The sequence below is a fragment of the Harmonia axyridis genome, chromosome 3 (assembly GCF_914767665.1).
Source record: "Harmonia axyridis chromosome 3, icHarAxyr1.1, whole genome shotgun sequence".
NCBI classification, from domain to species: Eukaryota; Metazoa; Arthropoda; class Insecta; order Coleoptera; family Coccinellidae; genus Harmonia; species Harmonia axyridis.
The window spans coordinates 31253826-31278693 of record NC_059503.1 but is presented as its reverse complement, the minus strand read 5'-3'; the positions used below and the strand labels follow the sequence as shown (position 1 = coordinate 31278693).

The window sequence follows — 24868 nt, the reverse complement described above, 5'->3', positions numbered from 1 at the left end:
ACACGACAATGAAAGGCGTCCTTGTCAAGGCTGTTCTTTCTGAAATACGCAAATGATGGTTCATCTCGTTCAAAAATTCAACGATACAACTTCGAATGATTCCTAGCATCATTTCAGGTATTCCCAAAGACTCGTTTTGTTGGTGTTGACAAATAACAGCACACCAATCACGTCATATCCCACATTAATAGCACATATTTATAGGAAAACGTGAACTGATTCAGAAAGATGGAAATTTATAAATTACATTGAATGAATTCAATGTCATCAACATCTTAAACAATTTCACCTTTTCCTCGTATTATGAACTCATAGCTAGTGATTGTCTTCTATAGTATCACATATTTTCGATGTGAAAATTTGAAAAACAAACGATCGTATAAAAAGAAAATTATAATTTTAAGCTTTTTTTGTATACTTAAATTCTTTTAATTTCAATTCAAACGAAAGAATACCTGATGTGAAATAACAGTTTAAAGCCTTCTGCGGATTTTCCTGTTCTACTTGTTACTAGAATATAAGAAAAAACTCAATATTTCAGTGACAGCAGATCCAACCAAATTGTGATTTGCTAGAGGAAAAAGAATAACAGTTTCAAGCTTTTGCGGAATTTCTTGTCAATAGTATTGTCAGAACCATCTAACTTCAAGTAGAATATACAGGTGTCCCGTAAGCCGCCGTCAACCCAGCGCATGCTGATAGCTTAGATCATGCCTGACCAGAATATCCAAATTTAATTTTTGTAAAATCTACACCTCAGTGATTGTTCTGAGTGCCACAGATACAAATGTTGGTATTCTGTGATTACTGATAGATCAGCCTACCCATCAACATGATCAAATATTTTTCCAAGGTGCCTATGGTATGCTCTGAAAAACGGAATGATTCTCACTCTTCTATCTTTTCAAATTTCGTCATCCAACTTTGATCGTTTCTGCTATAAAAATTATATCAGGCTAACAAGGCAAATTACACCTAAGATAGCCTTTTAAGTAAAATTTTCGATAAAATATACTTTTCGGCTTGACACAATGAGAAAAAAAGATATTGACATTTAAATGAAAAGGGAGCTCATTTTGGGATTTTCATTTCTAGACTTTTATTCGAAGAATTTATTGTCAATGCGTTATTATTGTTAAATTAAATGTTAGAATTACTTGCCACTGGCTTGAATGAAAGCATCACATATTTTCAAAAATGATCGCTTATCATAAGTCTTGCGCATTCATGGCATTCAGTTCTTCAACTGTAGCATTAATTCTTTCTGGGAGTTCCATTTCAGTATTAATCGGTTTGTATTCACCATCTCCTTTATTCAACCCCAGAAGAAAAAACGAATGTATTCAAACCTGGTGATCTAGAAGACCACAAAATGGGTCCAAATCGCCCAATCCGTCTTAGTGGTTAATGTTCGTCCAAGTAATTTCGAACTTGTTGTGCGTAGTGTTCCGGGCAGCCATCATTTTGCAGCCATATTAATCCACTTGTAGCCAAATGTATTTCTTCGAGATTATGCGGTAGTTGATTTTCTAAAAAAATCTAGAAAGTGTCACCGTTTGAAACTCCGCTTTTTACATATAGGGAACAATAATAAGGTGATTCCATCTGACCAAAGTACTCCATTCAGGAAGTTGGGATCTTCACTATTTTTCTGCAACTTTATGTGAATTTTCGTGCCTTATGAAATGATTAAAAATATTTTTTTTCTCCAACCATCAAAAATTTTGACATTTTTGTATTATTTTCACTTTCAGGAGCAAAAGCCATCAATTCCCTTACCGTACAAAAATTTGCTCGTTTCTTAGCAACCCTTTTAATCCTAAGATTAAAAACGCTACTTTTAATCCTAGGACTAAAAGTAATAGCATTTGAGCTATCTAATTGAAATTTGAAGAAAAAACATTGTCTCTTACAAACTTAGTAAAACAAACTATCGCTGTTATAATTGATAGGCGTTCAAATTTATTAACAAATTATTTACGATTTTTGAATAAAACAGAATTTATTTCAATTTTGACTCGGTTGTAGAAAAAATAGTATATCATACGGACTAAAAGTGCCTATTTTTACTCGCAATTTTGCATTCGCTCGGCTTCCACTTTTTAGTTGTAATAATTTAATTTTTTTCAGGAACATATAGAAAAATTAAACATAAAAGTAGGAAACTAAATATAATATGATCAATATTCTGCGGCTCTTGTCTATTTATTGCATCTTGTACTGATCCTGGTCGACCGCATGATGATGCAGCAATCAAATGGGAGACTACTGCATTAAAAATATTTCTAACCATGTCTGTTAACACATTGTAATTATGATTATGAACGGATTCTATCATTTGTTGATGGCTTGCATCCGATATTAGCGTTATTTGGAACGTACCAATCATTCGCTCGGCCTATCCCCTAACCGAATTATATGATCCGTACAAGATGCAACAAATAGACAAGATCCACAGAATATCGATCATATTATATTTAGTTTTCGACTTTTATGTTTAATTTTTCTATATGTTCCTGAACAAAATTGAATAACTACAATTAAAAAAGTGGAAGACGCCGTATAATAGTAACCTCAGATCACCCAATATTAAAATCAAATGTTTTTTACTTATTCTGCAAGTCTACGAGCTTTTGCGTTTGACTGAGTTTGTTTAAAGAATTACATAAAAATTATGTAATTATTAATAACCCTGTATACGGAGTCTCATAACTTCTTATTACAACTCGTGTCGACAATATTGAGATTGTAATTATTATCTTCAACTTTTTGTAACAAAAAAATCGCCACATTATTGATTTTCTAAAGGTAAGTAACATCCCTCTCTCTGCATGTTTGAGAACCTGTATCTCAAAAACTGTACTTTAGATCTTGTTGTGCCCATGGAGACATTTGATCAGGACTTCATAAACTACATTATACTAAATTTTCAGGCAATTTTGGGACCCATTTTCCATAGAAACCGAGCGGGGTCCTTTCAGCATACCTAGTGCCAAATCTAATCTGCTCTAGGAATATTTTTATGATAAACAAAAGAATTTATCGAATATTGATCTGTTCGGAGAAAAACCTTTTAAAGATCAAACCAACACTTTACATGTAATGTATGTTTCCATTCAAAATAAATTCTTCTCCTAATTCAATTTTACAATTATTGATTGGAGGAATATACTAATTTCACTTAATTACATTCACTTCAACTTGGTGAAAATATCCTATTATAATTTTGAAGCATCTCCATCTCCAACATACAAAAAAAGAATAGCCTTTGGGCTGAATTTAATTGAACATTATTACTTCTTCATTCTTGTAAATGTTAAGGTCTCCAAAATAGTTTTTTATTGGTATCTACCTATTACGAAATCAAGACTTGGTTATATATTTAGACTTCCTCAAATATGAAGGTATCATATACATTCAGTAGAGTGATTTTAGGATTCGGGATGAGAATCAAATTAGAATAAGATTGATTGAGAAAAATGGTCTAATCAAAGATCCTGAGATTACCTTTATCAAAACTAACATATATAAGAAATTTATTTCATTTGTAGACATGTACCAAATATCTATATGCCCTTTACAACTATTTAATTATGTTAGCAATATTTGCAATAGGCGATGCTTGAAAATTTCATCATTACCGTGATTCTGATCAAATGTCTTCATTGCACTAGATGCAAACGTTTGGAATACAGGATGCTAAAAATAAATTTTTTAAAACTTTTTCTAATATATAAACCAAATCGAGTATACAACTGATAAAAGTCCACTATAGAAAAAAATGATTCCTGCACGCACATAAGATTTACAGGGTGAGTCCAAAGACATGATATAACGTGATTTTCAAAAAATTAAGCGACGGAATTTTATTCATTTTCAGATATTTTTTGTGGGATATCAATACCATTTGAGACTGACGTTAACATCTCCTGAATTAAACTGACACATCTATTGTATACCTATGTAGGTATGTATTTCTTATCAAACTTATCAAATGGCACACCCAGTATATAATCGAATCATTTAATAGTTTATTTGATTATATTTCAGCAATACGCCATAACTTGGTAAAAACTAAACGATTTATAAGTTAAGAGGATTCTTATGAGAAAAATGGTGCATGCGCCGAGGAATCCCTTTTTTTATTTAATACTTAATACATATTTATGCAGCAAGTTTTTTCGGAAAAATCGTTTTCAATGTTTGTTCCTGCCAATATGTAGTATTATAACACTCCAGTCTGGACTAAAAATGTACAGGGTGTTTATGAGATAATTATGATCTTGGACAACTCAAATTCATTGAAACTCAAGATTTTCGAATTACAACCTATATTTTTCATTCTTCTGTCTCATTCGATTCAAAAGTTATCGACCGGTCAGACAGATCACAATTAGAGGTCGGATTCGTCATCGTTTATGAATTAAGAATGTATACACCAATCTGCTCGAAGAACGAGAGGCCATGTATTTGTCAGCAGTCAGTATTATAGAATCCTTTGAGATCACTTCTGCTCGTTAAGACCTTCAAGAAAACCTAAAGCGTGCTCTTCCCCGATGCAAGAGCGCAAAAAGCGGAACATATCAGTTTATAGTAGTTCCTAACAGATGGCTACACCTCCCGGTGTCTACCAAAACTGATTTTTATTGTTTTCAAGGTGATCATTAGTTTAACAGACCATTTTAAGAAATAATCCTAAAACACGTCGATTTTTGATTTTAATTTACCGCATTTTAAAATAGTAATCTGGGTGAATTACCGAGTAATGACGTCACCGTATTTTTCTTAAATGGACACCCCCATTTTGTCTCAATCGATTACTCTAGCTGAGCTGATTCCAAAAATGTAATACATGCTGATTCCAATTGGTACAAGGTGGACAAAAATATAATAGTTTTGTATGTGCTCTTGAAGTAACGCGTAACATTCTTTATTAGTTAAATTAACAATATCATCAAAAATAAAATTTTCTTTTCATAAATTTATTCTGAAGATAGATAATGAAAAATAAAATATAAAAATCCTTTTGAAACTGAAATTTCCAAGATATTCAAAAATTTAATTGATTTGGTGGATGCGCTTTTTTATATTAATTTATATGCGAATTCTTCAAACTTCAAACTGAGCATGTACTCAGTATGATATATTTTTTATACAAACAATATCAGTGTTGATCTTAAGTCAATGGCATAATAATTTCATTCGATAATAATTGAATTGATGAAGCATGAAAAAAAAAATCACAAAGGAGACATCTTCCTGAATAATATATGAACATAAAAGAGATAATATTTTTCAATAATGTATTGTAGGTCCTGTATTATTTTCTTTACGAACTTTATCGTCTCCTATTAAGAATACATCTTTGAGTTTCGGAGCTTTCTCTTCAATTCGCCATAAATTCACCTCTATCATTTTCTTCTTTGTAAGAAAAATCTCTTTCAATTCAGGTAAGAACGTCAAATTTAACAGGGAAAACCTGTCAAACTTATCAGTTTCTAAGTAGAGAGTCCTCAATTTCTTGAGTGGGGCTAATGCATCTTTAGGAACTTCATCAAGTTCGTTCCAGCTGATTGACAGGCTTTCTAGCTGATGAAGGTCATCAAAAACCCCATTCGATAAATTTTTTATGCCATTATTGTCCAAAGAGAGAGACTTCAAATCGAAATTCTTGAAAATGTCATCTCCTAACTGTGGTAATTTCTGATGAGTTATGATCAGAGACTCCAACGGTAACAGACCAATACCTTGAAGGTCTTCATCCTTGAAATTCAACCAATTATTCACCTTCAAGTTTCTCAATGTTGGACAGCAATCAACGAAGACGTCATCTTCAGATTTATGAATGGTGGAATCCGAAATTGTCAAGTTTTCTAGCTTAGACAGCAGCTTGAGTGTGCTCTTGGTGAGATCGGAGATATTGCTGCTTTGGATCTGAAGATTTTCAACTCGATCAAAATAAGTACCCAGCATATGTTCGTTAAAAGGCCCTGTGTAATTGACAATCCTTACTTTTTCCAAGGTAATAACTTCTTCGGATTCTTGATTCAGACAGTAGGGCATTGAAAAAACCAATAAATATATGGCTTTCAGCCTGAAAAACAAAGAAATTCTAGAATTATTTTTTTATTACAATTTATATCTTGCTTAAATTTTTTTTATTATTCATTAATTAATAATCGATGCAAATGAAAGAGAAAAAGCATTGACGTGAAATTAGGAGCTACTCATTCATACGCCAATTGCATCCTTGGTGATCATAAAACTGTGAATTAAAATAAATAATTATATTTTTATGATTGGAAACCCCATTTAAAAAAAAAAATTCATTTACAAAGAATACAGTTGGAGCATCAACAGATTCAATAACAGATATTGAATTGAAATTTATACTTAATTGAGTGACTTAAATGAGTGTATTTAAGTGATTATCTAAGTGAATTGATTACAAATACCAATACATGATGTTGTATTTATTATATTATCCTAGTATAAAACTATATACATAATATAGTAAAAGAATGGTTGAAAATACGTGTTGTAGCTTTACTGGTTGTCTTATTTCTTGAATATTTAAAAATAAAATAAATGATCTAAATCCTGGCTTGAGGTTCGATTCTTCTAAATCTTCTGTATATGTATATATCTTGCAATTTTTCTATCTCGAATTCCTTGATTCTTGAATTCGTTTGATTTGCCATTGGTTAGATCATCTTAGGTGAAATAATATACATATTTTTCCCCGTTAGTAAGACAGATATGATGACAGGGAAATATTTCTCTGCTAAATACCTACAGCTACACACAAAATGTCAACTTGGTCAAATCTGTTCTTAGGGAACCTGAATTATGAATATACATGATATTGTGTTACATCGTTTTCAAATACAATCATCACGAAAAAAAAAACAGCTTGAAAAAGGTTTTTTGTTTTCTGTATAACTGCGAAATAAAAAAACAAAGTTTCATTTTATGCTTTCATTTTTGTAAACAATCTGCCTCATTAATATTAAACCCTTCTGTTTAAAATAAAGACGTGAGTGTGAGTACCTACCTAGAATCATTCATCTAATCTTCTATAATATTGGTCGTTACTCATACCAGTAGTACTCAGTAATAGAGTATTGTAAGGTAGTGTTCACGTAGAGATTTTGTTGAAAAAATTAGACTATATTGTTTGCATATTAGCTGTTTCATGAGATCAGAGGTTCAAAGGTTGAGGTAATAAGGAAACAATAAACTTTTCGAAGTAGTCTCTTTTTACCAAACCTACTCAAATATGTGCTTATTCATAATGATTCATACTGAAAAATTATCATTCCAACGCATGCAGAAGTGCAGATTAAATCAAAATCTTTTTATTTCATAATGTTGGTGATTGTTTTCAATTGCAGTACAAAAAAATGATAACTTCAATAACAACTTCATGAAATATTTTTTCACGAAAAAGAATTTCAAACTAAGAAATTATTCCTTATATGAGTAATAAATTGATGGATATCTAGTGGAAAGTTTTTATTTTAACAATAATAACAAAATTATCACACAATCAATAACTAGCCTTCAAGTGCATGCACAAAGAGATTAAAAATATAGTCAATTTTCAATGAATAAATATATCTCCTCACTAATAATGTAAATTCAGCTATATACTCGACTTAATTATACATGAGGTGATCCACGAACTACGGATATTTAAAATATACTCACATTTCAAAACGTATCATCATTATGCCCAAGCTGACAAGGGAATTAAAATTTAAGCAACTCACAGTTAAAATCCAACAAAGTTTAGGTTGAAGGTTCTCAGTATCTGTCCCAAGAATAGCAAAAACAATAGGCAATATCGAATGATATTCAAATCAACAAACGATCAGTGGAATTATTCAGAAGTTATTTCGGTATTATGAAACTAGAACCAATTTCAATTGATGGTAATGTGCGGAAAATATTGAATCAAATCATTTTATGCATCTCTGCTGATTTGAAATCAGATTCAACATTCTTTTTTTCATATTGACCATAGGCATAAATAACAAAAACTAGCAATACAACAGAAGCAATAAAAGCGAACTGATAGATGGATATTTTCAAGAGAGCATTAGTTCTCTCCTCCATAGATGAAACAAATTTTGACATATTGTATGAAATTTCATTATGCACCCAATAGGAAGCATCAACCTGTCTACTAGCGAATTCCATTGCAGTCTCATTATATCCATCGGATCTTGAGATTGTTGCAGTTGCAGCTTCTGTTTTACAACATATTTCACGGTATTCCTGAAGACAGTCAAATCCTCCTGGTGAAAATATATTTTTCCTTGAGAAAAACGATAGCATAGATTCCAAGAAGTTACATCGGAAATGGTTCTCCAAAATGTTTATCTCTCCTAATGATGGACATAGATGGACCAAATAAGTATAATTCAACGTCTCTATCAAATTATTATTGAGATTCAACACCGCTAATTTCTTCTTTTTCAAGTACAACGTTCCGTCTAAGGAAGTTATCAAATTATGAGAAACATCCAATGTTTCTAATCTTTCCAGATGAGAGAAAACCCCGGTTTGCAGTTTTACAATTCTGTTGTTATCCAATATTAACTTTTCGAGATTGGGAAAATATTTAAAAGCATCTTCCGTAATTTCTGATATGTTATTATGATCCAAATGAAGCTCTCCCAAACTCCAAATATCTCCTTTGAAGAAATTTGCATCAATTATTTCAATATTGTTGTTACTTACTATCAGGACTTTCAATTTAACTAACTGTTCACAGCCGGAGAGATCTACCAAATGATTGTAAGACAAATCTAGATAATTTATATTCGAGTATTTCATATTTGTATTTTGGAAGGTGGTTATGTTATTTTTCTTGAGGAGAAGTACTTGTAAATTCTCAAAATGAAGCAGAGAACCTAGAGGGACCTCTTGGAATCTGTTTTCGCTGATATCCAATTCTTTCAATTTAGTCATATTAGTTTTTATGAATGAAAGATTTGTGAATTTGTTTTTTGATAAATCGAGAGCGTAAAGATTATGGAAGGTTGAAGAAAACATTATCTCAGAAGGTTCCACTTCTGGCATCCTCAAATAATCCAGGTCGTTTCCAGATAAATCCAGGTACTTCAATTTAGACTCTAACGTGAAAAAATTCTCGTCCGATATCTGCAGTCCATCCGATATCTTCAAGACTTTCAATCTGGATTTTAAAGGTTGTCGAAACAGTTCTGTCAGATTGGCGGTCCAGATTTTTTTGGGTATGTGTCTTACACCGATTGCACATCTATATTCTAATTCTTTTTTATACCATTCTAGGTTCGGGTATGCATTAATTGATTTAAAATTCAAATATTTGAGCGGTTCTTGACACCACATGTCCAGATGCCTTTCAACGTTGAAGCATGATATTGGAACAATGAAAAGGCATAGTAGTCTAACTGTAGTTGCCTGAAATTCAAACAGAAATTAATTGAAATAATAATGTTCGATTCAAATAAAACTGTTGAAGAACAAATTCAGAAGAAGCAGGGATGACCTAAAAATAGCTGGGAATTTTCTTGACAAATATCATTTTTATAGAGATTTCAGTGAAATTCTCTGGGAGAACAAAGAAATGAAAAAGAATAAGTATTGGAAAAAAATTCTGAATACTAAATATTCCAGTGATTACAGATCCGATCATCTTGGGAATTCGCCTGAATTAAATCATAATGCAATGATAGTTAATCCATACCATATAATATGAAGGAATTGATTTTATATATAAAGGATATAGTAGCTGTACATAGTTTCATGGTGAATAGATGGTACCCAGGGAAGCCAGAAAACGACAATTTAATATTCTTTGTATTGAATATTTTCTATTTTGGAACTGATTTCTGAATTTCTTTCGTTCGGTTGGTTATTATTTCAAATATTGAGTAAACAAAATCATTTAAGATCCCTCTTGGTTCAAAATTTGAGTTTGAACAAAACGATGACCTTCTGTTTCTCTGGAACAAGCGCAAAACTATGTAGTTACAAACATATTACATTTACTATTCAGAGTGTGAAGGAAGTGAATATTTTATTGTTGTATTAAAATGAAGAACTTAGGTACCATATTTGTACAACTGTTACAAAATCCAACTGAGCTGGATGGAATTCACTGAAAACTGAATGATATTCTTATGTTGATGATTATGATTTCATCACAGGAAGTTGTCGGGTTTCTTGTTATTTTGATAAAGCTCAAAAGATAAATAGTTAGATAATCTACTATTATAGTAGATTTTTTAGGTAGGTAGCTGTGTCTTGTGGCTAATGTTGTGCAATCCTTACGTCCGATATCGCAAAAACCGTTGCAATTCTTATCGTGTTTGCTTCACAAAAAGCAGGAGACTCGCGAATTTCATCATTCAAGTTTAAATTTTCACTGAAATTTTCAGAAAGAAACTATTTAAATATTTTTGGAAATAATTATTTACAAATCTTCAAAAGAGATGAAAAGCTGAAGAGTTTTTGGATTAGGGATCTTCTTCAAGTCTGAAAACTAATAGGGTCATGAAATTAGTTAAAACTACAAATGTTCTTTCAAAACCTGATTCAGTTTTTTATGAATTGCTGCTGAAATGCGATGACAAAAATTCATAAACTGAAAAACTAGAGATTGAATTTATTCAAGAAATATACATTTTATTGAAACCAAGTGTTCATGTTTCCAGAAAAAATAAACAATATATACATGAAAACAAAAAGAGAAAAAAATTGCTGATGGGAGAGAAGTTATCTAACCTAACTATTTTCTCCAATTTCAATTATGAAACAAACTTTATTATAACAACCTGAAATTACTTAACTAATATTCAAATACCTTTCAGCTTACTCATTAATTCCTCCAACTCAATTCTGCTTTACTACCAAATCCAAGCTGTTCCGACTCAATCAATCTTAATTTTTATTCAGTTTAGTTTTTTGTTTGTTTCTTTTCTATAAACGATTTATTTTCTTCTGTATTATCTCTTGGATGAATACTTTTCGATTCTAGACTTTTTCAACTTCTCCAATTTTTTATTCTGATTAAATAAATACATAAAGATGACTTAGGAGGAGATGTTATATTATTAGTTATCAAATTCACTGTGTCATTAAGATGCATTGAAACCCTGGTGTGTCTACTTTCATACCTGTAAAGCTTTCAGATAAAACGGGAGATTTTTCAGATTTATCCCTACTTGATTTTGAGAGATGATGACAATTTCAGATGACGCATACAGCGTTCATATTTGGCATTTCTCGCGATTCTCGACTCTCGTATAAGCGTTAAGTATAGGATGATAATATTTTATATTCTATGCTCGTGACAATTTTCTATACCTACTCTGAATTCCATTCCATTCATTTCATTAAAAATTCGATATGAACGGAATTGTAATTTGTTGTGGAAGTTTGCATTGTCTCAAATCATTTCATTATTTTTAAAGGCCGCCAGACAGATAGCGGGTATTCAATCAATTTCGAAGAGCGCCACCTTTAAGAACTCTGGTAAGTTTTTATCAAAGTAACAAGTGGATTATCTCAAAAATTCTGGAACAAAATCGAATCAGTGCACACACCAGGGTTTTTATGCAACCTTTAATAGAGCAAAGTCTTATATAGCTATTAGTATAACAGAAACAAACCCTGAAAAATACTCCCTGATGTTCATAATTCCTTTTAAGCCTTTATTCACGAAATGATTTGTGAAACACTTTGGTATATCTGCAAATAAGTATATTCATAAATGCCATCAATTCTACGTGATTTACATCGTAGGTATTATTAGTATTAGGTGCCGAAAAAATGCTTGAAAAATGAAAATTTTAAAGTTTTCACTAACTAATTCGAAGTCCTCAAATCCAAGTCGGAATTGAAAGAGTAGGAATATGGTAACACTCACTTCTCATAAGCATTAAACGATAAAAAAATATTATAATTGATTGTGTTATGAAATGAAAACACATCTTATATTTCTTTAGAATGATCAGATGGAAATTGTGAAATGGATTCGTTTTTCCAATATTTTACATTCCTTCAAGGAATCAACATTTGGATTGAAAATTTGAAAATAAAAATTAAGTATTCCTTGAACATCAAGGAGGTACCCCAAAAACGCAATAAAAGTCAGCAAAGTCCATCAAAGAGGACACCAAAAAGACCAAAAAGTGCATGAATGAATTACAATACTTTGAATTTCCACATATTGCTGATCAAGCTTGAAATGCTGTCCTTGCATTTTTACGGCCTAGGCGACCGCCTACCCTGACTACCCCCTTGCAACGACACTGGAGATGCTACTTATGAGGTAGGTTGTCAGGTTGATAGGATGTCAGGTTTTCAGTCTTCTTAAGAAAAAAACGGAAAATTTTCTCTGTCGTTTCATGAAAATATGGTAATTTTATTCAATAGCGCCCTCTACAGAAGGAAATACTGGCAATAGCAAGCTCGATAATTATCTTGAACCAATATAAAATGACAGTATGCAATTAAGACCAGTATTTCAAGACATCTTAAACGTAACGTATCCCATTTTTTCTTTGTTTCATTCCATTTTAAAATTCTACACATTCCAAAACGTCAACTGAAAATTAAAAAAGGATTGAAATTTCTTTTCCACCTACAATCTAAAAGTTTAATTATTAGAAATAATATTTAAATTCAGGAGGATTAAGGTTTCAAAAATTATGATCTAAAACTGGGTGTTTCAAATTTCAACTGATTATTCAATTTATTTTATTGTTCCATTGAAAGTACAAAAATAAGAATACATGAGAGATAATCTTTAATCATCTAAAGTTCTCCATCTCCTCTCTATATTTGGACTACTATACATAGACCGCACCATAGCAGTACAATTCGGAATTTTAGTGTTACAATCGTAAGCCAAAACATCAAAGTTGCTTTTTCTGTTTTTAGTATTCCACCCAGAGAGGTAGAATATGCCAACATCATCGCCAAACTTTTTGTTTTTCCTCATCAAGGCCCTGCCTATTTTTACCTTCCCATCTTCGATGACCCGTCCTATATAATACATTTGAAAATCATCTTCATTTTCCCAAACAATGCCACCTTCAACCAAGCAGCAGCATGACATGATTTGATGACATATTAAATGCGTATGTTCATAACACGCTATTGTGTTGACGTTAGGATAACACTTATCAGAGTGAACTGGCATCCAGTGATATTCAGATTTATCAGTTACATGGAGTACCTGTCAAAATAAAGGTTTACATGAGGACTGATTTGAAAGACAATTATTAAGATAGAGTTAAAATAATACATATACATTTCAATGATAATAATAATAAAGCTATTTATTTCAAAATAATTCAATTTGAAATACAAGAAGAGAAATGCAATAGTGTCAAATAAAAGGAATCCAAATCACCCTGAAATCTTCTCCATACTTTGACGAGACGTTATCATCCAATTTTACTCTCTCAAGGGATTGCGTCAGTTTAAAACTTAGTTATCCCTTCCAAATACATCCTAAAACGATCGGGTTTATATTAGGGCTGGGACTTTTTCGCCTTTTTGTATTCGAATATTCATCCATAAATTTATTCGATTATTCGAATAATTCATTCAAACAACTATTCATGCTTGATTACTCATGAATATTCAACTATTCGTTGATTATTCAATGATTCTTCAGTGATTATTCAATGATTATTCAGAGATTATTCAGTGATTATTCAATGATTATTCAGTGATTATTCAATGAATATTCAGTCAATATTCAGTGATTGAACTCATGTTTTAATGAACCAATAAAATCCGAGCGTTTTGATGAGTGAATATACCCTTTGCGACGTGGTATAATCGTTTTGGTGTTTTGCCTCTCGCCATATACGCTCTATTAGTGTGACGTCACACACCGCCATTTTTGGTTCTCCTGTCAGTGTTCGGAATCCAAACGAATAAATTGTCATTCAAATTAGTACGGTGTCGTTGAAGGAATTGGCTTATTTTCATAAATAAGAGTATTTGAGGAATGATTTCAGTATTAATTGATAGACAGAAGGAACGAGGTTAATACCAGTAAACTTTGAATCCTGTATCATTCCCCAGAATTTGTAAAAAGCCGTGTTTATTAGTTGAACCTCAAGTTCGAACTTACGGCATTAATCTCGTTTCTTCTGTCTATCAATTAATAGTAAAATCGTTCCTCAAATAATCTTATTTATCAAAATTAGCCAATTTCTTCAACGACAACGTACTAATTTGAATGACACTTTGTTTGGATTCCGAACACTGACAGGAAATTATTTATAATTTTAATTCAATTGTATCTATCAATTTCAATATTATGTAATTTCCAGTAATTTTAATATAAATAAAACGATTTGTCCGTAGTGAATCACAAAACCTTGTTTAAATCATTCCTGAATAGTGAGTCAAGTGATCATTCAAACTTTCATTCGTAACTTCATAAATATCCAACTACTCACTGAATAGAAAACTACTCACTGAATAATCAGTGAATACTCAACTATTCACTGATTATTCATGAATAGAAAAGTAGTCATTGATTATTCAACTATTCAGTGAATACTCGACTATTCACTGATTATTCATGAATAGAAAAGTAGTCATTGATTATTCAACTATTCAGTGAATATTCATGATTATTCGAATAATGCAAAATGCAATTATTCGAATAATTATTCAATGATTATTCGAATATTCAAATCATTCATTCATGATTCCCAGCCCTAGTTTATATTCCAAGAGGTTCCGATCTTCCTATAAATGCGCAGACCACGTACAATACTGTATGGTTCCATGTTGAGTAGTAAATAAAAAAAGTGAAATATTAATAGTTTCTATCCTTTATATGTCCCTTGGAAGTTTGCTGAAGAATTTCAAGCATGTATACTTCGTTTGCCTCTGAATAATTGATAGTTTATGTTTTACAGGGCCACCGCCAGACATTTTGGCGCCCCGGCAAAATAAAATTTCGCCACCCTGCTTTGGCTAATTCATCCAAATTTTCTTTGAAGGCGCCTCTGTTATTCCCCTCAGGCATAGTTTCAACTTCTTATGTAATTATATTTTTAACTTAAAATCACTTTGTCGAATTTATTAAAGGGCGTTTCGTCGATTTCATCAATAAATGCCCTGCATTTTTTAAAAGTAATTCTTGAAGGTGTATTTTAGTACCTATTTGTATTTTCATAACTATAGTTGGGAGCGCCTATTCCATTTGAAAAAAAATGGGAGTGGTATTTCCACTAAGAAAACTTTTTTGTATAAAAAAATATGTCTTGTTTTATTTACTGACTGCGCCCCTAAAATTTGGCGCCCCGGCAAAATGTCCGGTTTGCCGGTACTGACGTCGACCCTGATGTTTTGTCAAATTGTATGACAATGTTCGTGCATAATTCTTGAGATTGAGATTTTGAGAAAATAGCTCCTTGTGTTTAAATAAAATTATTGAACATTTTTTAGTTCAGTATGCAATTTTTTCAAGTATCCTCTGTATGATTCTCTTAATGTCAATTTCCAATTTTTCCTATAGCTTTCAGTAAATAGGAATGAAATATTTTCTGGACAGACGAAAATAACACTGAATTTCAGATTTGCCTCAATAGTTGCATGATGATATCCCATGGCGGATTTACCACCAGGCTGAGTAGGCTAAGCCTAGAGCGGCAAATTTTTTAGGGGCGGCAGAATTTCAAAAATTGGAGAATAATTAAAATATTTAACAGAAATAGAAATATAATACCTATAGGCGCATAACTGTGCCCCCGCCGTTTTTTTCCGAAAGTCGAGACCTTATTGTGAAAAACTGGTTAAATAATCATGCGCTATGATTCAAAGTATTGTCCACCGCTTGCCACTACTTTCTCCCATCTTTCAGGCAGCCTACGAATCCCGCGTTGAAAAAAAGCGATCCAAGAATCGATGGTGAGTAAACTTTTTCCCTTAATGAACTGGATTAGAGCACACTCAAAATTTTATTACCATGTTCTTTGATTCAAAATCATTTACAAGACCTCACTAATCTTACTAATTCTCCTAGAAAATACACATATTATTGAATCAACATATTCATTATTCAACGAAAACACATTAGTAACAACCCAAGTTACATAGGCGTAAAACTTTGCTCTCGCCGTTTTTTTCCCAAAATTCGAGGCTTTATTGTGAAGAACTGGTTACATTTATAATTCAAAGTATTGTCTATCGCTTATCGCTGGCCTCTACTTTCTCCCATCTTTCGAGCAACGTACGAATCCTGCATAAAAAAACTGGTTATCTTTTGAAGCGATCCACGAATCGATCCAATTTTTTACTTCTTCATAAGACCGGAAATGCTGGTCAGTCAGGCCGTGTGCCATTGATTGAAACGAGTGACAGTCCGAGGGATCAACGTCTTGAGAATACGGCGGGTGGGGTAAGACTTTCCATTTTAACATTTCCAAGTATGTCTTGACCACTTTCGCAACATGGGATCGAGCATTGTCATGCTGTAAATTCACTTTTTATGTCTCTCGTTATATTGCGGCCATTTCTTTCAATGCTCGGCTCAAACGCATTAATTGCGTTCGATAACAATCGCTTGTGATTGTTTCAGTCGGTTTCAACAACTCATAATACTACTACTACGCCGAGCTGGTTACACCAAATACTGTGCATGACCTTGGAACCGTGAATATTCGGTTTGGTCGTCGACGTGGAATCATGGCCGGAATATCCCCATGATTTTCTACGCTTGGGTTTATCGTAATGAACAAATTTTTCGTCTTCAGTCACAATACGATGCAGAAATCCCTTTCGTCTTTGACTTGCAAGCAGCTGTGCACAAGCAACAAACGCCCTTCAACATCTCTCTGCTTCAACTCGCACGGCACCCAATTGCCTTGTTTCTGAATCATTCCCATGATTTTCAGGCGTTTTGATATGGCTTGTTGCGTCACTCCCAATGATCCTGCCAATTCTTGTTGCTTTAGACTCGAGTCTTGATCAAGTAATGCCTCCAATTCTATATTTTCTAAAACCTTCTCTCTTCCACCGCCATGCTGGTCTTCGACGTCAAAATCATCTTATTGAATCGTTGAAACCACTTTCGGCACGTTTCTTCACTAATAGTGGCCCCACCATATGTATTTTAGAGCATTCAATGAGCCCCAGCCGCAGATCCATATTAAAGCAGAAAATTAAAACCTACCGCAAATGACTAGAATTTGGCTCGTAAGCTGACAAATATCTCTCTTAGCCCCCTCTAGTTACGCCACTGTGTAAAAGACATATTTTCCACTTTTGCTTATTTCCCAATTTTAGTTGTCATTGCATTCATAACCAAAAGAGGTCGAAAAAATCCAAAAATAAATACATTGAAACGCTTACTTCAAGACCATCTGCATATCTCTCAATAGAGCCATTCACACCATAAATAGAGGGAGATTCTACATGGTCGTACATCAATTGAGCCGGAACTACCTATAACATGTTTTGCTAATGAAAAAATCACTAAAAAATTGTTATCATCAAACAAATAGGTATAATTAGTATTATCACTGTTTACTAAGTTGGATAAAGATTTTTGTTATATATCAGGTATAAAATGGTTTATTGAAAGGAATAAGATAAGAACAAAATACACATTAAATATCATAAATCATTCAAATTGCTGACCATTAGGTCACATATAGGGGTATCCAAAACCAAAGTGCAGCTATTGTAATCTTTTATAGCTTCATTTTTAATATGTTACCTCATTAATTATCATTTCAATAACAAAGCATAAGAATTGTTCGAGAAAAACAGATTCAAAACTCTAGAATTTCCACAATTTACGTTTCGGAATATATAGAATCAAAAATCGAATAACAAATCTGTCTGTACATCGTACAATGTTCAGAGCTCTTCTTGGAATCTATGGAAAAATCAGTTGACTACTGCATTGATCCTCCAAGCTAGTGATTACGATCCATGAGTTTTTAAAACAAAAATTCAAATCGTACATTCGTACATTGACCGATTGACCTCGAGAAAGATCCGTCTACAGCAGTGTTTTTTAATCTTTTTGACTTCGCGACCCTTTTACCGGTTGAAATATTCTGGCGACCCTACTTGTGACGTACAGTTTTTACATACGTTAGGACCTAACGAAAAACTTTACATAAATTCACGCGGGCCGAACTGCGTAGGTGACTTATTTCGTCAGCAGCACTTGATATGGTTGAAATTATGGTCAGTAAGCAGGTGGCTAACAAATTAAAAAACATACCACTTTCTGACAATATTATTTCACGCAGAATAAACGATATGGCCAAGGATATTCAAGAACAAGTAGTCGAAAAATTAAAGAACAGCCAACATTTTGCTTAGCAGTTTGACGTATCTACAGATGTTTCCGAATGTGCACAGTTTGTAGTATTTGTGCGCTTTGAAGCAGATGACAATATCATGAAAAAAATCTTATTTTGCAAAGCACTTCCTGCAAACACTACTGGCCAGTGTTTGTACGATTTTTTTTAGAAAGCACTTGTGATTTCCATATTGATTGGAAAAAATGTATCACTATTCGTAGCGATGGCGCTAAAGCTATGACTGAAAAAAATAGCGGAGTCATTGCAAGATTAAAAGCGATAATGCCAAACATATCCTGGACACACTGTTTTCTTCATCGACAGGCTCTAGCTGCTAAGGTAGTATCTTCTGATTTAAATGACGTGCTTACGGAGGTCATAAAAATTGTGAATTCTATCAAAGGTAAAGCTTTGCAAACCCGGCTATTCAGAAACGTTTGTGAAGATTTGGGCTCGCTAGATCAAAATCTCCTTTATCACACAGAGGTCAGGTGGCTATCCAAAGGAAAGGTATTGACAAGAGTTCTGGAACTGAGAGCTGAATTGTTAATGTTCTTACAAGATGCAAAATCTGAATATGCTTCTCGTTTTTCTGACCCTATTTGGCCCTTGAAATTAGCATTTTTTAGCCACCTTAACAATTTGAACAACAACCTTCAAGGAAGAGAAGGAAATATTTTAACAGCCAAAGATAAAATTAAAGCATTTCACGCAAAACTTCGTTTGTGGTCAACCTCTCTGCAAAAAAAAAAGTTCGAGTGTTTTCCATGTGTTCAGAAGATAATTGAAGACAGGGCCCCCGCAAGGGTCATCAACGCCCGCGTGCCGAAAATATTTTGGCGCCCCAAAAAGGGGGGAAGTGGAGAAAAGCGTCGCAGGATAATCGGCAAAAAATGTTTTAGTTTTTGTTAGGAATTTATTTGTAGAAGGGTTAAAAAAACTATCAGCAACCTTTATTGAATCCCTTAAGAACTTTATGCTGTCAGTTGTTGCATAATACATTTTTTAAATGTTTCATTATTTTATTCAAGCATTCGATCAAAACCGCATTTTATTTTAATTTTGTAATGAAACTGCAGAGTTTTCAAAACCCGAGCTTTATTCTCCTTCAAATTATTCATAATATTATATTAAAATATTAATATTATTATTAATAATTATTAAATATTATTCCATACTCCCCGCCATCTTCTCCCTTTGTTGACGTCTAGCTTTTTTTTGCTCTCGCAATTTTGCACCAGAAGGTCTTTTTCTCTTGTATGGCTCCTAGAATTTAAGAAAAACTTGATCCAGAATTGGTAAGGACATTCACCCATGATTTACTTTGCGCCATCCCTTTGAGAATAACCCGTATGTTTTCATTTTTATGAATTTAAACCTTAAATCCGAGCCTTTAAACCTAAACGGAGTTGATATTAATAATAATAATAAGTTAAGACCGATCTGAAGCACATACCCTGTTCCTGTTATAATAATTAATTTTTGGCAAAGGTGAAATATAATTTTTTTAGAATGTCAAACGGCTAAGAACATCAAATAAATAATACAGACCCAGGGTTCATATTAAAAAAAAATTAAGTATAATATGATGATGGCCCCAAGTAACAAATTCAAAATATCAAAGTCGATTCAATTTTTTCACGATTACAAACAATACTTCCCTATTTGAAGCAAATGAAAATAATATTATATTATATAGGTATGGGCTAATTTAGGATGTGCACCATTTTAAACAGAAAAAAAAATATCGAATTTTATAGACTAATAGAAATGCTAATACTGTATGTGGATAAGTACTTACCATTTCATAAAATTTAATTTAATCACAACAAGAAACAGTAAAACAAACCACAATCACACAAAATACAAATCTTTCCAATTATCTGAGTATTTTAATTTTTTGCGTCTTGACCTCAACGTCCTCAACCCCTAAACGTTTCGAAACAAAATAACTATTCTTTGGATAGGTTTCTGCTGTTATAGCATAGCAAGCAGATTTTGGTAGTTTCAGAAATTCTCTGTAACATGTAGTATTTTTCCTACAGATGGTGGCGAAAGTTTCACTAATTCCCCTAGCTAAAAGCTATCGCTTCGGTATTTATGATTGTTTATGTGTACCATATGCGTTTTAGTGATGATCGAAGAAATGGTGCCCGCCGTCCGGTGCAAGGTGGTCCATAAAGAAATCCCGTACCGACAAAGGGATGATTATTTATGATTTGTTTACTCGAAAAGAATCGTATAATTGCAATCTGTGGCCGAGGTTATTTTATAGGGATTGTGACGTTCGGGAACTTGTTTGGATGTGTAAAAGATGTCTTTGAACGTTTAAAATTGTTGAAAAAATAAAAAAAAAATTTTTTCAAAAACCTTTGGTCTTTCGGATTTTCATGCGGTCTATAAGAGATTTTGGCGCCCCTTAAGAGTGGCGCCCGCGTGCGGTGCACGCGTTGAACGCGCGGTTGCGGGGGCCCTGATTGAAGATAATGCAACAAACCAAAGTTTTGCATTATCGGCTCATATTCCTTGCATGATACTGAGCTTGCATAATTTATAAGAGAAACTTTTGACATACTTTACAGAATTGCACTCTGAAGATGACAATGGGCGTAGATGGATTTTAAACCCTTTTTTGGACAAATCAATAGATCTGGCTGATGTCCCCACAAAAATGAAAGAATGTCTTCTAGATTTAGTTGCTGATGGCATGCTCAAAATAGAATTTTAGTCGCAAAGTGTCGACGTATTTTGGATGAAAAGAAAACAAGAATATCCAGAGCTGGCAAAAGAAGCTCTTAAATTATTAGTGCCGTTCGGCACTTCATACTTGTGTGAATTGACATTTTCTTCAATGGTAGACTAAAAAGAGAAATAGACTGCAATTAGAAAATGATTTGAATATTAACGTTTCAAAAATAGCACCACAATTTGATAAACTTCTGAAAAATACAAGCACATCGCCTTCTCACTAAAATTGCGTTTTTATTGCGGCGTCACGACACCCCTAGGGGTCGCGACCCACAGATTGAAAAACACTGGTCTACAGGATACAGTACGTCTTTTCATATGATAGAGTGATAGACAAATACCTAGTCACATCATTAAAACAATAGAGAACATCTGTACGAATAACAAAATCCGAGCAAAGATTTCCAACGAACCAGTACCAGTAGAAAAAGGCAAATAACAAGCAGACTCTCTGAGTTCTTTGTTGTTTAACATAAAAATGGACGAAATAATTAGACAAGTTCGAAAGCTACGGGGAAATCAATGTTTGAGAGACCGAAGACGTCATACGAACTTGTAAAATAGACAACATAATAACATAAATAAATGAATTCTGAGAAGGAAGAAAGAATGAAGTGAACATACATATACTAGATCGAATGATCGAAGATCGCATAGTAGACCTAGGAAGAGATGGAGTGGCAACTTGTCCAGTCCAAATAGATGATGAAATGAAAATGACGAATTTTTGATATATAGAGCAGGCAAAGTACCTATTTAGAAATTTCAAACCTTTAGTAATATTGTAGTAGTGAATGATATATAGGAAAGTGTACCCATTGTGTGAGTTAAGATTAAAATAGAAACAAGCAGCTAGGGTCTCAATCTCACAAATTTATTGCTCAAAAACACGAGAGGTTTCGGGATGTCTAAACGCATCCCATCTTCAGGTTCCTACAAAATATTTTTCTGAGTTGTTACCTAGGCAAAGATGGCGCTGTAAACTTATAATTCTGCTGCTGCGACATAAAACCACCATTTTGTAATCACCTTTCCTAAGTATGCTTGTTTTATTCGTATTTTGAACTTTTTAGATTTTATAACCGAATTCCTAGTTTCTAACTGTAGTCCATCACAGGTTGGTATTTTACTGTCATTTTGTTGCCTAGGTAACAACTCAGAAAAATCTTTTGTAGGAACCTGAAGATGGCATGCGTTTAGACATCCCGAAACCGGTCGTGTTTTTTAGCAATAAATTTGTGAGATTGAGACCCTTGCTGCTTATTTCTATTTGAATGATATATGTTTATCTCCAATCATAAAAAAAGACAAAATCGTTCGAGTTCTTCGAATAACATCCTGTATTTCGGAAACGAGAGTCTTGAGATAACTTTAAATATCATTTCTCAACTAGGGATCCCGTAAATATGGCCATTTAAAATTTGGTATTCCTGCTTATTTTAAAATTACGAATTTCTTTGTTATGAAATTCTTATTTGTGATTTCAATTGCAATCTTCAAAGGAAAATTCAAGAAGAATTAAAAAAGTACCTAAACGTATTGATATGTAGAAATAAAATAACAATTTCGCGTTTAATGCAGAATTCCCTATAAATCGCATAATCAGAATCAGTGGCGACGCAGGGGTGGCCAAGAGGGGACCGAATTTTTTTTTGGGGGGGCCAAAGTAATGCAAAACTATAGTTCTGCTAAACTTTTAGCCTTAGAGTGTCCAATTTTAAGGGGGTCAACGAAATTCTAGGGGGGGCCTGGACTCCCCCTGCCCCCCTCTTACTGTCGCCACTGATCAGAACCATAAAAAATTCAACTAAAATATAGAAAAAAATTCCACAATAACAATTTTGACCGAAAAAAAATTTATGATGTATATGTAAAATTACAACTTTGGTTTGAAACAAATTTTGTGTTGATCGATTCGACAAAATCATAGAAGATTCAGGCTGAATCATAAAAAATTACAGATCCTACAAAGTTAAAATTCATTTGTTAATTTGTAGTCCCAATTTCATATTTATGATATCAATTAACACATGAAATTTAATCTTTTGATACTACAGTAAATATATTCACTTCAGTAGGATAATTGATGCAAAAAAATATAACGATCGATATCAAGGAATTTTACATCCAGTTTGATTATAAAATAATCCTACCCTTGACCATTGTCTGTAGGGAACAGTTACTCTAGCAATATAGGTTCTAGTGTAGTTTTTAGGCATTCCAATTGGAAAAGCATCTACTGGATCGACTCCTGTAGCTACATAAGGTTTCCAGTAGTGGTGCTCTGAAATAAATTGCTATATAAGAAAAAAAAAACAATGTTTTCCCATTGGGACTTATTATTCACATACTTTCAATATACACTGTTGATCTGGTTGATTCGAAGAATCATTCCTGCCATTATAGTTTTTTATTTAGAGATTTGTGTAATCACTTCTTGATTACTGCTATTGATACCCAAACTTATAATACATACATACTTCGTTCCTAAGATGTACTGAATTTCTATTGTGTACTTAAAACATCATTTCCAAAACAATTGAGGTAGCTAGGGAAATCAACATTGTTACATTGTTACAAAAATACAGCATAACTTGAAAAATATCATCGTAATCATGTCAATCTACTGATATCTTTATAACTTGTTACTATTAAAATATTATTTTTTTCTTTGAAAATTGAATAGAAGTATTTTGACATTTTTTGTTCTTACTGATATCAGAAAAATCGTTTTTTATTTGGATGAACATTATATCTCTATGTGTTGTATAGTTGTATTGTTTAAACAACTGAATAAAATATTATGATTTGATTTGACACTGTAGAAACGAGATTGTAATTCAATAGTAGTTCATTTTGCCAATAATGAGTTCCAAAAAAGAATGTTGTTCGAGTATTTTAAGTGATGATTGATGTTATTCACAAGTTTATAATTACTTATGAGAAAACCCCTTTTTTACTTTTAATTTCTTGAATTTTTTTTTAATGGAAATTAAATATTCAAAATTTGTTTACTTTTTATTGATTTGTTAGCGAATCCAAGAGATCCACCAGTGTCAAGGCTGACAAGAAGACTCTTCTATCTTTTGGGCTCAAAAAAACTTTCAAGTGGCACTATGTGACCAAAAGCTAATCCGTAATTTTTTTGTCTTTCAATCATGTGTCGTTCATTTTTGCAGTAATGAACGTAATGAGAAAAGTATATGAATGCGTTCAGAATAACATTATCCACTCCAGTGGCGTCAAATTGAAATTAGTAGGACAAATAATTGAAGGCCACTATTTTTCTTTTTTTTATGTTTTATTATATATTTATCTTTTTTCATTGAGCTCCATATTATTCAATTTCATGAAAGTCAATTTTTGGTAACTGTAATTAATGAGAACCTTGTTTTCACCTAATAAACCTATGAACTCTGAGAAAGAACAATAAACCTATCCTCAACTTATGGCGGTAAAACCCTGGGAAATCTATCAGAAATATTTTCATTATTTTCCAATGAATTTTTTATAAGATTTATAAATTCTTTGATTTATTCACGTCAACAGTGGATTTGAAATTATGTGTAACGATTCCAGAAGGAATTAGAGAACACATTCAAAATCTATGAAACATAACTTACTCGGCTTGCACATTTGCTTTCTTGGGGAATAGTTTAAGCTTGGCACTATGAGAATGATAAAAGGCCATAATGAAGGAAACAACATTTTCTGTAAGTCTCGAACAAAACTGAACGATTTCTTTCAAATAATAGCTTTTATTAGGATCGTTGTCG

At 32.7% G+C, this 24868-nt stretch overlaps 2 protein-coding genes across 4 annotated transcripts; both read right to left on the bottom strand.

The window, feature by feature from the left end:
• Positions 1 to 5130: 5130 nt before the first annotated feature.
• On the bottom strand, positions 5131 to 10248 carry LOC123675187 (leucine-rich repeats and immunoglobulin-like domains protein 1). 3 transcript variants are annotated; one of them, XR_006746764.1, is made up of 3 exons: positions 10103 to 10248; positions 7711 to 9450; positions 5131 to 6094 (listed from the first exon to the last, which is right to left on the bottom strand). XR_006746764.1 is itself a non-coding variant. In XM_045610496.1 (2 exons), the coding sequence occupies exons 1-2, from the start codon at positions 7066 to 7068 to the stop codon at positions 5296 to 5298; spliced, it is 813 nt and encodes a 270-aa protein (XP_045466452.1). In that variant the 5' UTR covers positions 7069 to 7116; the 3' UTR covers positions 5131 to 5295. The 3 variants fall into 3 exon arrangements, 2 of the variants coding, with proteins under 2 accessions (XP_045466452.1, XP_045466451.1); XM_045610496.1 differs by lacking the exons at positions 7711 to 9450; positions 10103 to 10248 and adding an exon at positions 7055 to 7116; XM_045610495.1 differs by lacking the exon at positions 5131 to 6094 and having other exon boundaries at positions 7501 to 9450.
• Positions 10249 to 12736: 2488 nt separating this feature from the next.
• Positions 12737 to 24868, bottom strand: LOC123675186. Its single transcript, XM_045610494.1, has 4 exons — positions 24716 to 24868; positions 23246 to 23376; positions 17380 to 17472; positions 12737 to 13234 (listed from the first exon to the last, which is right to left on the bottom strand). Exons 1-4 carry the CDS (start codon positions 24798 to 24800, stop codon positions 12803 to 12805), a joined length of 741 nt encoding a protein of 246 aa, XP_045466450.1. The 5' UTR covers positions 24801 to 24868; the 3' UTR covers positions 12737 to 12802.

Coding starts and splice junctions, on each gene's coding strand:
- LOC123675186 (XM_045610494.1), bottom strand. CDS start 24,800: ATGTTGTTTCCTTCATTATGGCCTTTTATCATTCTCATAGTGCCAAGC. Junction 23,377..24,715: donor AAAGCAAATGTGCAAGCCGA/GTAAGTTATGTT, acceptor AATTTATTTCAG/AGCACCACTACTGGAAACCT. Junction 13,235..17,379: donor GATATGCAGATGGTCTTGAA/GTAAGCGTTTCA, acceptor TTATTTTGACAG/GTACTCCATGTAACTGATAA.